General features: G+C 36.9%; 1 protein-coding gene across 6 annotated transcripts in view; it reads right to left on the reverse strand.

The window, feature by feature from the left end:
• Positions 1-14,076, reverse strand: part of WDFY3 (WD repeat and FYVE domain containing 3) — a 284,809-nt gene that overhangs the window by 175,133 nt on the left and 95,600 nt on the right. For 4 of the 6 annotated variants that reach the window (XM_064368830.1, XM_012437733.3, XM_012437735.3 and 1 more), the window contains exons 4-6: positions 13,594-13,717; positions 7,103-7,156; positions 1,710-1,819 (exon numbers count right to left, since the gene is read on the reverse strand). In XM_064368830.1, the coding sequence (XP_064224900.1) occupies positions 1,710-1,819; positions 7,103-7,156; positions 13,594-13,717 (288 nt within the window). The remainder of the gene's footprint in view (positions 1-1,709; positions 1,820-7,102; positions 7,157-13,593; positions 13,718-14,076) is intronic. The other 2 variants (XM_012437736.3, XM_012437734.3) reach the window with 1 other exon arrangement.

Genomic DNA, 14,076 nt, shown 5'->3' on the forward strand with positions numbered 1-14,076 from the left:
TTAGAGTAACCAACCATCTCCATTTGCCTGAGACTGTGTAGTCTCCTGAGATGCAGGCCTTCCTTTCCTAAAACCTGGAAAATCTCAGGAACTCCAGGACAGGTTGGTCACACCATTCCCTGACTTTAAAAAAAAAAGAGGCCTGGGTGCAGTGGCTCATGCCTGTAATCCCAGCACTTTGGGAGGCCAAGGCAGGAGATCAGCTGAGGTCAGGAGTTTGAGATCAGCCTGGCCAATATAGTGAAACCCCTTCTCTACTAAAAATACAAAAATTAGCTGGGCATGGTGCCACATGCCTGTAATCCCAGCTACTTGGGATGCTAAGGCAGGAGAATCACCTGAACTTGGGAGGCGTAGTGAACCAAGAGGTTCAGTGAACTAAGATCGTGCCATTGCACTCTACTTCAGCCTGGGTGACAGAGCAAGACTCTGTTTCCAAAAAAAAAAAGGAAAAAGGAAAAAGAAAAAACACAGCAAAGACATAAGAAGAAAACAGATCATTCCGAGGAGAAAATAAGAGATAATGACTTTGGGTTACTGACAGGTTTCAGGATATAGTTACTAAGACGTATGCACTGTATCTACTGTGGCCAGTCACATGGTACAATGATGTTATAGTTACCTAGGTCCATTATTAAATGATGGGAGGTGTTTGAAAGTCCACTGTAACTTAAACAACAGACATTCCCAAGACTGGTACTGACTTTGGTAGGTAATTATACTCTGGATTTTAGAAGGCTGAATAAACCTTCATCCCCAAAATATTGAAGGCCAAAATCAGGTATCAAAACAGCTCATTAATGAGTTCATGCAACATATTTCATGACAGGTACTTAGAGCTGATTTAGAAGAAATAAAAAGCAATCTGCAAAATAAATCAAATGAGAAGAAAATATATATTATCCTAAAAATGTCAATGTTTCCTTATTTTCCATAAAAATTTAAAACTATTTTCCATGTCATTTATTCTTTATTAGCTGAGTGACCTTAGATAAAAAGTGATTTCTTTATTTTTCCTGAGCCAGAGTTTCCCTAACATGGGTGACAAAAGTGTTAAGCTGGGTCTGATAGACCCAGAGCTTCTGGGCTACTTGCCTCCAGCTAGTAGTCGTCTATCCCTTTGCCCAGAAAGCTCTACAAGTGGTTATCATTTTAAAAAGTTCATTTTAGAGACAGGGTCTCACTCTGTCACCGAGGCTGGGGTGCAGTGGTGCGATTATGGCTCACTGTAGCCTCGACCTCTCGGGCTCAAGCAATCCTCTCGCCTCAGCCTCTGAACAGCTGGGACTTTAGGTACAGGCCACTATGCTCAGCTAATTTTTTTTTTTTAAAAGAGACAGGGGTCTATGTTTCCCAGACTGGTCTCAAACTTCTGGGCTCAAGCAATTCTCCCAGCCTGGCCTCTCAAAGTGCTGCAATTACAGGTGTGAGCCATCGAGCCCAGTCACAAATGGTTATGTCCTATGTGTGCTACAACATAACAAGATGGAAAAGACTGCTCTAAGCCATTCCTTTCCTTATGAGTAAGATGCATAAAACATCAAGATCCTCACAGAGATGCTGTGAGACGCATAATATAATGTTTTAAAAGAGTTAGAAGAATACAAATGATTATCATAATATCTCATTTATGATACATTTAATAACAAAATCACAAGAGAGGCTATAAAAAGAGGCTGAGTTATCAAACATGAAAACTAAGAACTTACCTGACCAGAGGAAGCTAACAAATTAATTGTCGTCAGAAGCATCCAGCCTCTACTGGCTTCTTCACTCTGATTGATCTCTAGGAACTGGACGATGGCCCGACTTGCAGCCTCTATAAAACAAAAGGGAAAGCCATTAAGTGGGGGAAAAGTCATATATAAAGAGGTTCTTCTTTAAAACCTATCAAGGAAATGAAAAATTACTTAGCACATAATTATATCAGCACTATTACATATGGAAAAACTTTAAAAATAGCAGTTTTAATGGTATTCATAAATGTTTATATCATTAATACAGAAATGTAAACACCAACCTATATATTTCAGGGAAAGTTATGACAGCAGGTAATCAATAAGCCATGGAAGAGGTGAAATTTGAGCTAAACCTGTCTAGAAAACAAGTACATGTTTATCCAGGAAGTGAGAGCGATTAAGGATGCACAGAGAATAGGAGTATAGCAATAAAACAAGAGTGGCTAGAGGAATGAGTCTGAGACATACAGATCAGGACAAACTTGTTGCTTAATATTATAGAAGAGCACTGTTGAGAAGTGGAGTCTAATACCAACAATAGTGATTAAAAAAAATAAAGATGCCTAATTATGAAGGAGGGCAAGCTACTGGTTGTATTTGATTTTTGGGGCAAGAGGGAGCAAACAGTTTCCTGAGGAAAGGAGATGATGAAAGGATTATAACTAAGACTATTAATAGTATAGTAGTAATGCGTATGACAGACTGGAAGGCTAAGGAGGCTGGTGAGAGGGAAATAAATTTAAGAGGTTGCCTAAGTGATACACACAGGAGTAACTTGAGCAGCTGACAGTAGGAAGAGAGAAATCGTGAAATACATAAGACAGCCAATCATAGAACTGCAGACTTGGAAGAATCTTCGAAAGTAAATTTAGTTGATTTTTTTATTATAGAGATGGGTAAACAGAGAACTCTCTAAATACATACCTAATTTCATCAGCATGGTTTGCCAATTTTTATAGTAAAATATGACAGAAGTTAAAATTGTCAGAAAATAAGTCCAACTTGGCCGGGTGCAGTGGCTCACACCTCTAATCCCAGCACTTTGGGAGGCTGAGGTGGACAGATCACTGGAGGTCAGGAGTTTGAGACCAGCCTGGCCAACATGGTAAAACCCCATTTCTACTAAAATACAAAAATTAGGCGGGGGTGGTGTCATAAGCCTGTAATCCCAGCTACTTGGGAGGCTGAGGCATGAGAATCGTTTGTACCCAGGAGGCAGAGGTTGCAGTAAGCTGAGATTACGCCACTGCACTTCAGCCTGGGTGACAGAGTGAGACTCCAGAAACTAACTGGATAAAAACTAATGTATACTTAACATACTTCATAAAGAAGTACAAAGTAGAATATAAGATTTAGGCTGGGCGCGATGGCTCACGCCTGTAATCCCAGCACTTTGGGAGGCCGAGGCGGGTGGATCACGAGGTCAAGAGATCGAGACCATCCTGGTCAACATGGTGAAACCCCGTCTCTACTAAAAATACAAAAAATTAGCTGGGCACGGTGGCGCGTGCCTGTAATCCCAGCTACTCAGAAGGCTGAGGCAGAAGAATTGCCTGAACCCAGGAGGCAGAGGTTGCGGTGAGCCGAGATTGCACCATTGCACTCCAGCCTGGGTAACAAGAGCGAAACTCTGTCTCAAAAAAAAAATAAAAATAAATAAGATTTAGGTTACCTTAGATGTACTTTTTCTTCAATTTAACATAAAATCAAAGTGTCTTAATAGATAACTGACCACAAGACTTACACATGATTCTGTGCTGAGCATATTTCATCTTTGTAAACTTCCAGTTGAGGGAACATTTTAACAGGAAAATTTTTAAAATAGCTTCTTTTTATTGAGTCTTAACTATATATCAAGCATTGTGTTAAGTACTTGTGAATTTAACTTATTTAATCTTTACAAGAACACTGTGAGTTATTTTCTACTAATATATCTCTTATAATAGTAGAAATTAAGAAATGCAGAGGATAAGTAATTTGCCTACAATCACATAGCTAGTCAGTGAACTCATATTTGAATTCAGGCTGTCCAGCCTGTAAATGATCAAAATGGTGATTAAAAATTTTTACTGGAGCTACGTGTGGTGGCATGTGCTTGTAGTCCCAGTTACTTGGGAGGCTGAGGTGGGAGGATCACTTAAGCTGAGGAGTTCAAGGCCAGCCTGGGCAACATGTTATACACCATGTATAATTTTTTTAAAAATTTACTGGAAAAGAAGGAAACAAACAGAAAGAAGCCCAGCTATCAGTATCTCCTAAATGTTGAAATTACTATATGACCATGTTTACTGATTTACAGTCCCTTTAAAAAATAAACACCATAGAAGCAGGCACTTTGTAAGCTTTATTCACTGCTGATCTGCAGTATCCAGCACATTACTTGGCACTAAACAGGCACACAATAAATGTATGATAAGTAAATCAACCTTACCAAAAATGATAATAACAGAAAAATTGAGCTCAAGTTCTTGTGAGCATCAAGTGGTTTGAACTTACTATAGTAAGAGGGATTCCTAAAAGTTTTGAAAAGGGGAGTTACACAAAGAAAGCAATGTGACTAAATTGTGAAAATATCATTAGAGAAACAAGAAAACAAATGAAAGAATATACTGAGAAACCTACTTTAGAAACATTGGGCCGGGCGCAGTGGCTCTTGCCTGTAATCTCAGTACTTTGGGAGGTCGAGGCAGGTGGATTATATGAGGTAGGGAGTTCAAAACCAGCCTGACCAACATGGAGAAACTCCGTCTCTACTAAAAAACACAAAATTAGTCAGGAGTGGTGGTGCATGCCTGTAATCCCAGCTACTTGGGAGGCTGAGGCAGGAGAATCCCTTGAACCTGGGAGGCAGAGGTTGCAGTGAGCCAAAATCGCACCATTGCACTCCAGCCTGGGGCAACAAGAGCGAAACTCTGTCTCGAAAAAAAAAAAAAGAAGAAGAAAGAGGAGAGGGGAGGAGAGAGGAAAGGAGAGAGTAGAGGAGAAAGGAGAAGGGAGAGGGGAGGGGGAAGAAAGAAGAAAGAGAAAGAGAGAAAGAAAGAAAGGAAGGAAAGAAAGGAGAGAAAAAGAAAAGAGAGAGGAAGGAAGAAAGGAAAGAAAGAAAGAGGAAGGGAAGGAGGGAGGGAAGGAAGGAAGGAAGGAAGGAAGGAAGGAAGGAAGGAAGGAAGGAAAGATCATTGGTTTTAGGTGATTGGTAAAAATTGACTTACAAGTATTTCATGCAGCCTACAAAGGAGCCAACAATTTGCAATGGGCTATATAACATGAACCCATTTTGTTGATAGTAATTAAATATCCAGGTATGGAAGACAATTACTTCCTAGTTGATTAAAACTCTCAAACAAAAGCTGACATACAATGATTTCTTTGTCTAGGCCTCATCATGATTTATGACTTTTACTTTAAATTGTGCAGTCCTACTTTAAGAGAAAAGGCAAAACCAAGTTATCTTCCTGATACAGAATCTAGAAACCCAAGGTGAGTGGAGAGGAGGGAATAGCGGAGAGGGTGGCACATTTCAAATGAACCTGGATTCCATCCATATTACTTAACACTATTAACTTTAAAAGAAAATGGGAAAGTATGTATTTTCACTATTCAAAAAGTTGTCAGATATGGACAATGAACGTTAATGCTTGTTTTGAGAAGCAAAACTCCAAAAATCTACTCTTGGTTTGAAACAGTTCTTGTTATCAGATCAATGCTGAACCTTTATAATTCAAGTGTGGGATTTCTTATGTTTTGGTTAACAATAACATTAAGGGATTCTTCAAGATAAGAAAAGACAAACAATGGGGAAAAAGCCAATGTTCTATTTGTTATTAAACATTACAATATGTTCAATGGATTGTTGGGCTAATTAAATAACATAATACACATGAAAATAAATTTAAAAAGAACAAGACAGTATAATCATTAACATGTGTGCCTTTAACTTCTTTAACAACTTAATAATAACAATTGCCCTTTTTAAGGAGAGGGTAGAGAAGACTTGAAGTTACATCAGCAATAATGTAAAATTATGTTTTCTGGCTTTGAGCTACAGACTCCTACAGATAAAGAGATTTGGATAGGGTTGAGGTTGAATGATATGGGGAGATTTCAAACTCCATCGACAAAACAAACTGTCTTTATATAACAAATGTATTTTGCTATTTTGTAAAGAACAGCATAATTGTATCACTGTAAAGAAAGAAGTATTTTATTTTCACCTAAAAATTTCAATATGTGTCAGTCAGAATATTTCAAAGGCATTTCCAACTTTTTTATTGTGTTTTATTATTATTATTATTATTATTATTATTATTATTTTGAGACAAGGTCTCACTCTATTGTCCAGGATGGAGTCCATGATTATGGCTTACTGCAGCCTCAACCTCCTCAACTCAAGGAATCTTCCCACCTCAGTCCCCCATCCATGTAGCTGGGACTAACAGTATGCACCACCATGCTTGGCTAATTTAAATTTTTTTTTTTTTTTTTTTTTAGAGACAGGGTCTTGCTATCTTGCCCAGGCTGGTCTCAAACTCCTGGATTCAAGTGATCCTCCTGCCTTGGCCTCCCTAAGTATGGGGATTACAGGTGTGAGATACCATGCCATGCCCAGCCTCAATTTTTATTTTCAATGAGGTAAGAAACTCATTTTAAAAGTATATAGCATTTAGTGTTATCTTAAAAAAATTATGTATACTACAAAGTAATTTTAAATAAATCCTCCATAAATCAAATGGTTTCTTAAAACTCTGCAGAAAAAATGCCCACTACTAGTCAGAAACATACTGGATCTTTTAATTTCAGTAATATTTAACAAATACAAATATAAATGATGATTTAACTTAAGTTTTTAAGAGTTAATGAATGAATATATTAATATTAATCCATCTTTAGAGTTGTCAATCATTTGATTCAGGCTTTATCTTTCACACTGCATTTCAATACATATAGTTAGAATGAAAAACACCAAAATAGAGTTAGTAAAGCCCAGGATTAGATTAAATAAGTAAAGAATGCAGACAATCTTAAATGCAATTTCTGAACCTACACTGAAATAAAACAAACAAATTCAATTAGCATTCAGAAGAATCAGAATGTAAAACATGTTAATAATAAGTGAAATACAAGTTTTCCTTTGCAAAGTCCATTTAAAGCATATGTCATTTTCAAATTTATGCTTCACGATGATGTGAGTCACATTAATAGTAATATTATACTTATTTCATTAATGAAGACACAAAGCCCTGAACTGCCTTGCCCCCTCCAAAAAAAAGTTCCACAAGTTAGTCAGAAAAACAATATTAGAACTCACAGCTTCCATGCTTCTTTTCATTTAACAATACATAACCACATCTTGGGAATGAAATTACCTGAAGGTGTTGTGGCTTTGAAATCCTTGGGGGACAGCAGGGCACACTGTTTTTCTGTTTAAAAAAAAAGGCTGGATTGTCTAAGTGGGGACTCACTAAATTTTACTAATCCTGCCACAGAGTACTGGGGTCAACATCATCTAACCTCTCCATTGCTGGACTGCTGCCCATTGGGGACTGCACCACTAGGTTTAACAGTGCTACCTAGCATACAGTAAAAACATTAATAATAAACTGAAGATACTATTTTTTTATGCAGGTAAGAGTTTTCTGCTTTGCTGATATAAATTGACCATGTGCCCTTAAACTTAAGCAGAATGAGAACTGGTTGAGCTAACTAGAAGAAATGGGGAAAAATCTTAAGATACACCCTCTATACAATCTAGCCACAACATTATGTTAATTTGACATTACGTCAAATTAATTGAGTTACTTCTAGCAAAAGCCACATGGAGGCAAAGGACAAAGAAAGAATTAAGGGAGAGAGAGAGACTGTGAATTGACCTAAATGTGTAACTAATCATCTGTACGTCCATTTTGCAACTTGATATTCCCAAAAAGGTTTCCATTTTCAGTAACTTCAGATAGATGTAAACAACAGAACTGCACATAAGCTTGTTTCCTACTGAGTGATCTACAGCTCATATCTCAAGTATATCTGATAAAAAGACTGTTATCTGTGTGTGGTGATTAGGTAACACTCAAAATAACAAGTCTTCCATAGCAAATTCAGAGGGGTACTGGAAGAATAATCTTGTTCTGGTGAACAACAAACAAAGCCAACCTTCAATGGAATAATAGAAGGCTCACTTCACCTGTTTTCTTCTAGAAAAAGTATGTGAATGTAAATTAAGACAAAATTATTTTCAATAATAAAGTAGTCCAACTCACAAAAGGAGAAAGCAGAATGGCGCTTGGTGGCCAGGGGCTGAGGGGAGGGGGAAATGGGGAGTTGCTGTGCAATGGGTATAAAGTTCTAGTCATGTAAAATAAAAATGTTCTAGAGATCTGCTGTACAGCATGGTACATAAAGTTAATAGTTCGGTCCTGTACACTTAAAAATTGGTTAAGAGGGTAGATCCCATATTAAGTGTTTTTTAAATCACAATAAAAGCAAGTAAATAAGAAAATAAAGATGAAATATGTAAAAGCTGGATGATTTAGGATATCCCTAGGTCCTAAAAAATCTAGAACTTTTTACTAGAAAATCAATAGGTCAAAAAATCTCCATGAAAGTATTTTTGATAACAACACTTACCAAAGGAATCTTCCAACGTTCTAAACTAAAAATGAAAGAAAAAAAAAACAAAACAAAAACAAGGATTCCCATAGTCAGGGCAAGGCTGAGTGAAGAGACACTCAGAATTGTGTTCTTCTCCCCTAAAAATCAGGAAGGCTGGCTCTTCTAACTCTACTCCAATTTTCAAAGCATTAAAAAAAAAGGGGGGGTGCGGTGGGCAGAGAAATCCTATGTCCAAAATCAGTAAAAATTTATTGAACACCTAATTATGTGAGAAGATTCTAGGTGCTAGTAATACAAGGGTGAACACAACAAACAATAAAATTAAATAAGTAAATAAACAAAATACTTTCAGATGATAACAGAGCTATGAAAGAAATACACAATGTGACTGAATAGATACTAATGGGTGGGGACAGAGGACAGATGACCTATTTGAGATAGGGTACTCAGGAAAGATCTTTCATGAGGAAGTAAACACACAAACTAAATTGAATATCATAGGATTCAAAGGTTAATAAATTTCAGAAGTTTAAAAATTATGTGAAATTATACAATATGGAAAAAAAAAGTATCTTAAAAATCCCTAAGTAATAAGATGTCACCAATGAGGAAAAGTGGATGAAAGGCATATGATCCTATATACTATTTTTGTAACTTCCTATGAGTCTATGATTATTTTAAACTTAAAAGTTGAAAAAAAAAAAACTTGTGTAACTCCTACTGTAATTAACAGTGAGAAATCTTCTACTCAATTTAAGACATCTTTCATTATATCTAAAAAATTGCCCTGTGGATGTAAAATCATAAAGGGAATTAGGAAAACAAATCTCTAGTGTAGCAAAATATCTTTCTACAAACATGCAGATTAGGTATCTAAAAAGATAGTAACAGAGGCAAGTATAAATAAGTTTTTAGGAATTTTTTCCTAATTTAGTATGTCCTTCAAGAAAGAAAATGCAGTGACAGTCAGCATGTGACAGAAATTTACCTTGACTAAAAAGGCATGAACTACCCAAACCTTATACTGTATGTCAACTTTTTCCTTCAACAGGAGTAACTAAAATCAGAAAAGATAAAAAAGAGCCAGGTGGCTCAGGCCTGTAATCCCAACATTTTGGGAGGCTGAGGAGGGCAGATCACTTGAGGCCAGGAGTTTGAAGCCAGCCTGGCAAACGTGGTGGAACCCTGTCTCTACTAAAAATACAAAAATTATCCAGGTGTGGTGGTGGATGCCTGTAATCCTAGCTACTTGGGAGGCTGAGGGTGGAGAATCACTTGAACCTGGGAGGTGGAGGTTGCAGTGAGCTGAGATGGAGCCACTGCACTCCAGCCTAGTCAACAGAGTGAGACTTTGTATCATTAAAAAAAAAAGATAAAAAAGGATACAATACCATTTTGAATAGAGAAGGGAGAAGACAGAGACAGAGATACCCTAAATTATCTTAGAACCTTTCATTAGACTTGTTTCAAGGACTGCCAATATAATTTAAAATATCTCACTTTAAAATCCATATGTCAGTCTCTGGAATATACTGCTTCTGTGTAAGGGATTTGTCCTCAATCTAAATTTTAATGGTTGTTACTCCAAAGATTGCCTAATAGGCTCCAGTTAAGATGGAAGATTGAGAATATGCATTTATCTCTGCTCTGTTTGGAAATGTCACTGCTACAAGCAGAAATGTGTTCCTTCAAAATTCATATTTTGAAGCACTAACCCCCAATGTGAATGTATTTGTAGACGATGCTTATGAGAGGTAGCAGGTTATGAGGTCATAAGGGTGGGGCCCTCATGACAGGATTAGTGTCCTTACAGGAAGAGACACTAGAGAGCTGACTCTCTTTTCCCCTCCCCAACCTGAGCACACAGCAAGAAGGCAGCAGTCTGCATGCCAGGACAAAAGCCCTTATCGGAACCTATCACCCTGTTCTCACACTTTCAGCCTCCAAAGTTGTGAGAAAATCAATTTCTGCAGTTTAAATCTTCCAGTCTATGGCATTTTGTTATAGGAACCTAAGCAGATTAATATATCCACTGATATGGTTTGGCTCTGTGTGCTCACCCAAATCTCATCTCAAATTGTAATCTTCATGCGTCTAGGGAGAGACTTGGAGGGAAGTGACTGGATCATGGGGGTGGTTTCCCCAATGCTGTTCTCACAATGGCGAGTGAGTGCTCATGAAATCTGATAGTTTTATGAAGTGTTTGACAGTTCCTTCACATGCTCTCTTCTCTCTCCTGCTGCCTTGTCAAGAAAGTGCTTGCTTCCCCTTTGTCTTCTGCCATGATTGTAAGTTTTCTGAGGCCTCCCCAACCATGTGAAACTGTGAGTCAATTAAACTGCTTTTCTTTATCCCAGTCTTGGGTATTTCCTTATAGCACTATTAAAATGAATGAATACATCCACTAAAATGCTTGTAAAACGATTTTTAAAAGGTATAATTCTTCAAAACAAGAACAGAATAAATGAAAGCAATGACATTTTGGATACTAAAATAGCAGAGAGATTCATGGTTACTTACTGATTTAGCAAACCCTAGAATCTTGAAGTAATTCAGCAAAAGTGGAAATGCAACCAAACTAACAAAGAACCCCTGAGAGGATCAGAAATTGGTGGCACTAGGCACCTTCGGAAGCTGAAGTAAATATGGAACTATACAGAGAAGGATTGGTGGAAAATATGTTCAAGAGCAGTGAGACCCAAGGTCCCCACTACTATGTGGGCACCAGACCAGAGGTTGGTTTGTTCACTGAAAAGAATAAGAGAAGGAGTATGGACTGGTGGACAACAGGCACCATGTGGACACACAAAGGTAAAATAAAAGCTTATATACTTAACCTTCAGGGTCCCCAAATTTTTCCCCTACTTTGCTTCCAAAATGCATATATTTTCCAAGAAGAGACTGGACAATTCTCTGAGTACTGCTTAGTTTAGGAAAAAGATGACCAAAAAAATAGCCCAGCAAGATCACCTTACGTTGAAGCCCACAGTTGCAAGCTTCACGCAATTAAAAAGCTTTTTAATGTTGCATTCTTATGTAAGAGCAGATGGTCAAGGGTGAGACATGTAAGGACATTCTTTAACATAAAAGGCAAAGACAAAAACAAATCGATAAAAAACAACCGTTGTATTAAACCTGAAAGAAACAGATTGTTCAGAGAGACAAAAATCTGAAAGAAAGAAAAGGAAACCTCAGAAAGAGAATGCATCCCAAAAATAATAGAAACCAGTAAGAAAAGACACTTAGAAATAAAAAATATTTTTTAAAATGAGAAAAATATAATGTCACAAATGAAAAAAAAAAAAACTCCATAGAAGAGACAGATGATAAAATTGAGTTCTCTTAGCAAGTAGTCAAAAAACAAAGATAGAAAATGGGAGGAAGGATAAGAAAATGAGAGGAACAGTCTAAGAGGGTCATCTGACCAGAAGGAGAAAACAGAGGGGAGGATATTATTAAACAATTCATGAAACTTTCCTCAAATTAAAGGATATGAATAACCAGACTGAAAGAGTCCAATGAGTACCCAGCACATGTATAAAAATAGGTCTACCACAAGGCATCTTATTATAAAATTTTAGAAAAGCAGGGACGAAGAGAAGATCCTAAAAACTTCTAGAAAAAAAAATAGGTTACAGAGGAAAAAAAAAATCAAGAATCTAGGTAGCTTTCAATTTCTCAATAACAATGTAAGAACCTAAATTGTAACAGAAAAATTTTAAAATTCTGAGACAAAATTATTTCCAACATAGAACCTGATACTTACTTAAGGAGGACTGATAATAATGCAAGTGGCAAGATTTTCCAAAATGACCCTGAGTGCTCACCCTGGGCTGCATGGAAAGACAGCGCTAAGATACCCACCACTGTCCATCTCAACCCATGGTCATCTTTCCCAGTCAATTTAGTAGCTTCTAATCTCTGTTAAGAGGGCCTCCTGAATTACACAGCTAGCATTCTCAAACAACTCCTATAAATATCTAACAAGTATTCAAATGGCCTAAATCATAGGTAGTTTAAATGTCTCTTCACTAACGCGATTACTCTCCAGTTTGTCTTTTAGGAATGGAGAGCAATGGGGGATGGAGAGAAGGAGAGGGAAGTATCTCTCCATTTAAATGTAAACCACAGCTGCATATTCAGCACATCTCCCCAGCACAAGTATCTGTGAGATCATAGAGTGGTAGGACTGTGTCTTCTTTTCTCTTATTGATCCCTGGTTTTATATTAAGCTTCCTTTTCTGTAATAATCACGCTGTATGATGTAGTAGAATTTGTTCTCTAAGTCCTGGCAGCTGAAAGGTTTTCAGGCTAAAGGTAGCACTTTAGTTACTGAAGAGAAAAGAATCTACTTTTTTACATCAATAGTCAAAAAATGTTTAGCTCATGGTATGTCTAAAACGAACAAAACCCTCACAATTCCCTTGTATCCTTTTTTATGAAGCTTCTGGAAAAGATGCTTTACCAAAATCAGGAATTTAAAGGATTCAGGAAACAGAATCCATCCAAAAGAAATGAAAAGGCATCCCTGGACAATGTGAATAGTGAATCCCTGCACAATGTGAATCCCTGTGCAGCTGGCCTAGAGAGCAACTACTAGAGATGACACAGAGACCCCTAAGTAGCTTATGGTCTAATGGGAAGATCAGGACACATGCCCAGTGACCACCTAGGAGGTTGAGAAGAAAAACAGTAGTTCGGAAGAGAAAAAATTTTTCTTTGCCTAAACAAATCAAAAAACATTTCATCAAGGAAGCATGACTTAATCATGCTGACATTTAGACATATTGAAATGAGGAAAGAGTCTCCTTCCTCAGTGAAGCATTCTAAGTAAATGATTAAAATAAGAGTATAGACATGTTTGAGGACTACAGACAGCTGGATTTGGTTGAAATACAGAAAAGAAAACAAGCAATAGAATCAGAGTATGCTTAAAAAAAAAAAAGACCAGATGATAGCTTTGCCATAAATGTCATGCTGAGAAATTTGTATTTTGTTCAAAGGGAAAAAAAAACTATTTTAAAAGGTTAAAGTGGAAGTGGTAGTGGTCCAGGCAGAACAGCCTTGAGCAGAACTACTCAAGAGTTGAAGATGCTGAAACCAGGAGAAGAATGTGACTCTAAGAATGGGAATGGGGATAGGTATGTGCTGAGAATAAGGTCTGTTTTCCATTTAATTTTAATGGGACTTTTACAGAACTGTCTGTTCATTCAAACAAATCAGTTTTTGCTGGCTACTGTAAAAATACCTGTGGATTTGTTTGATGCTCTCCTTCGAATTTCTGTCACCATTAGTCGTGAGACTTGCGTTGTGAACTGCAGAAGATCAGAAAATTTTTCTGTCATTGTATTTGGTGGAGCATTTCCAAAAACCTGTAGATAAGAAAAGACATTGTTAATGAAGCAATGACAAATTTTTCTTTTTATTCTGTGAATTTTAAATTTCCAGATGACTAGAAAATCAAGTCCAGAAAAGTCTATCTACACAGTTACTTTGGATCTTAATATGTTGAAAATACAACTCTTTCAATAAATCACATATCTAGCCACATTGCCTTATACATATTAATTTGTCAAAGAAATAATTAAAATCTACGACCCAAAGATATTATTGATAAAATTTTAATCAATCTCACTAAAAACCTTAGAAAATATAACATTTTTCTTTTCTTTTCTTTCTTTTTTTATTTTTTTTTTTGAGACAGAGTTTCGCTCTTGTTACCCAGGCTGGA

Source organism: Aotus nancymaae, unplaced genomic scaffold (assembly GCF_030222135.1).
Source record: "Aotus nancymaae isolate 86718 unplaced genomic scaffold, 86718_ANA_hifiasm-v0.15.2.pri h1tg000006l, whole genome shotgun sequence".
NCBI classification, from domain to species: Eukaryota; Metazoa; Chordata; class Mammalia; order Primates; family Aotidae; genus Aotus; species Aotus nancymaae.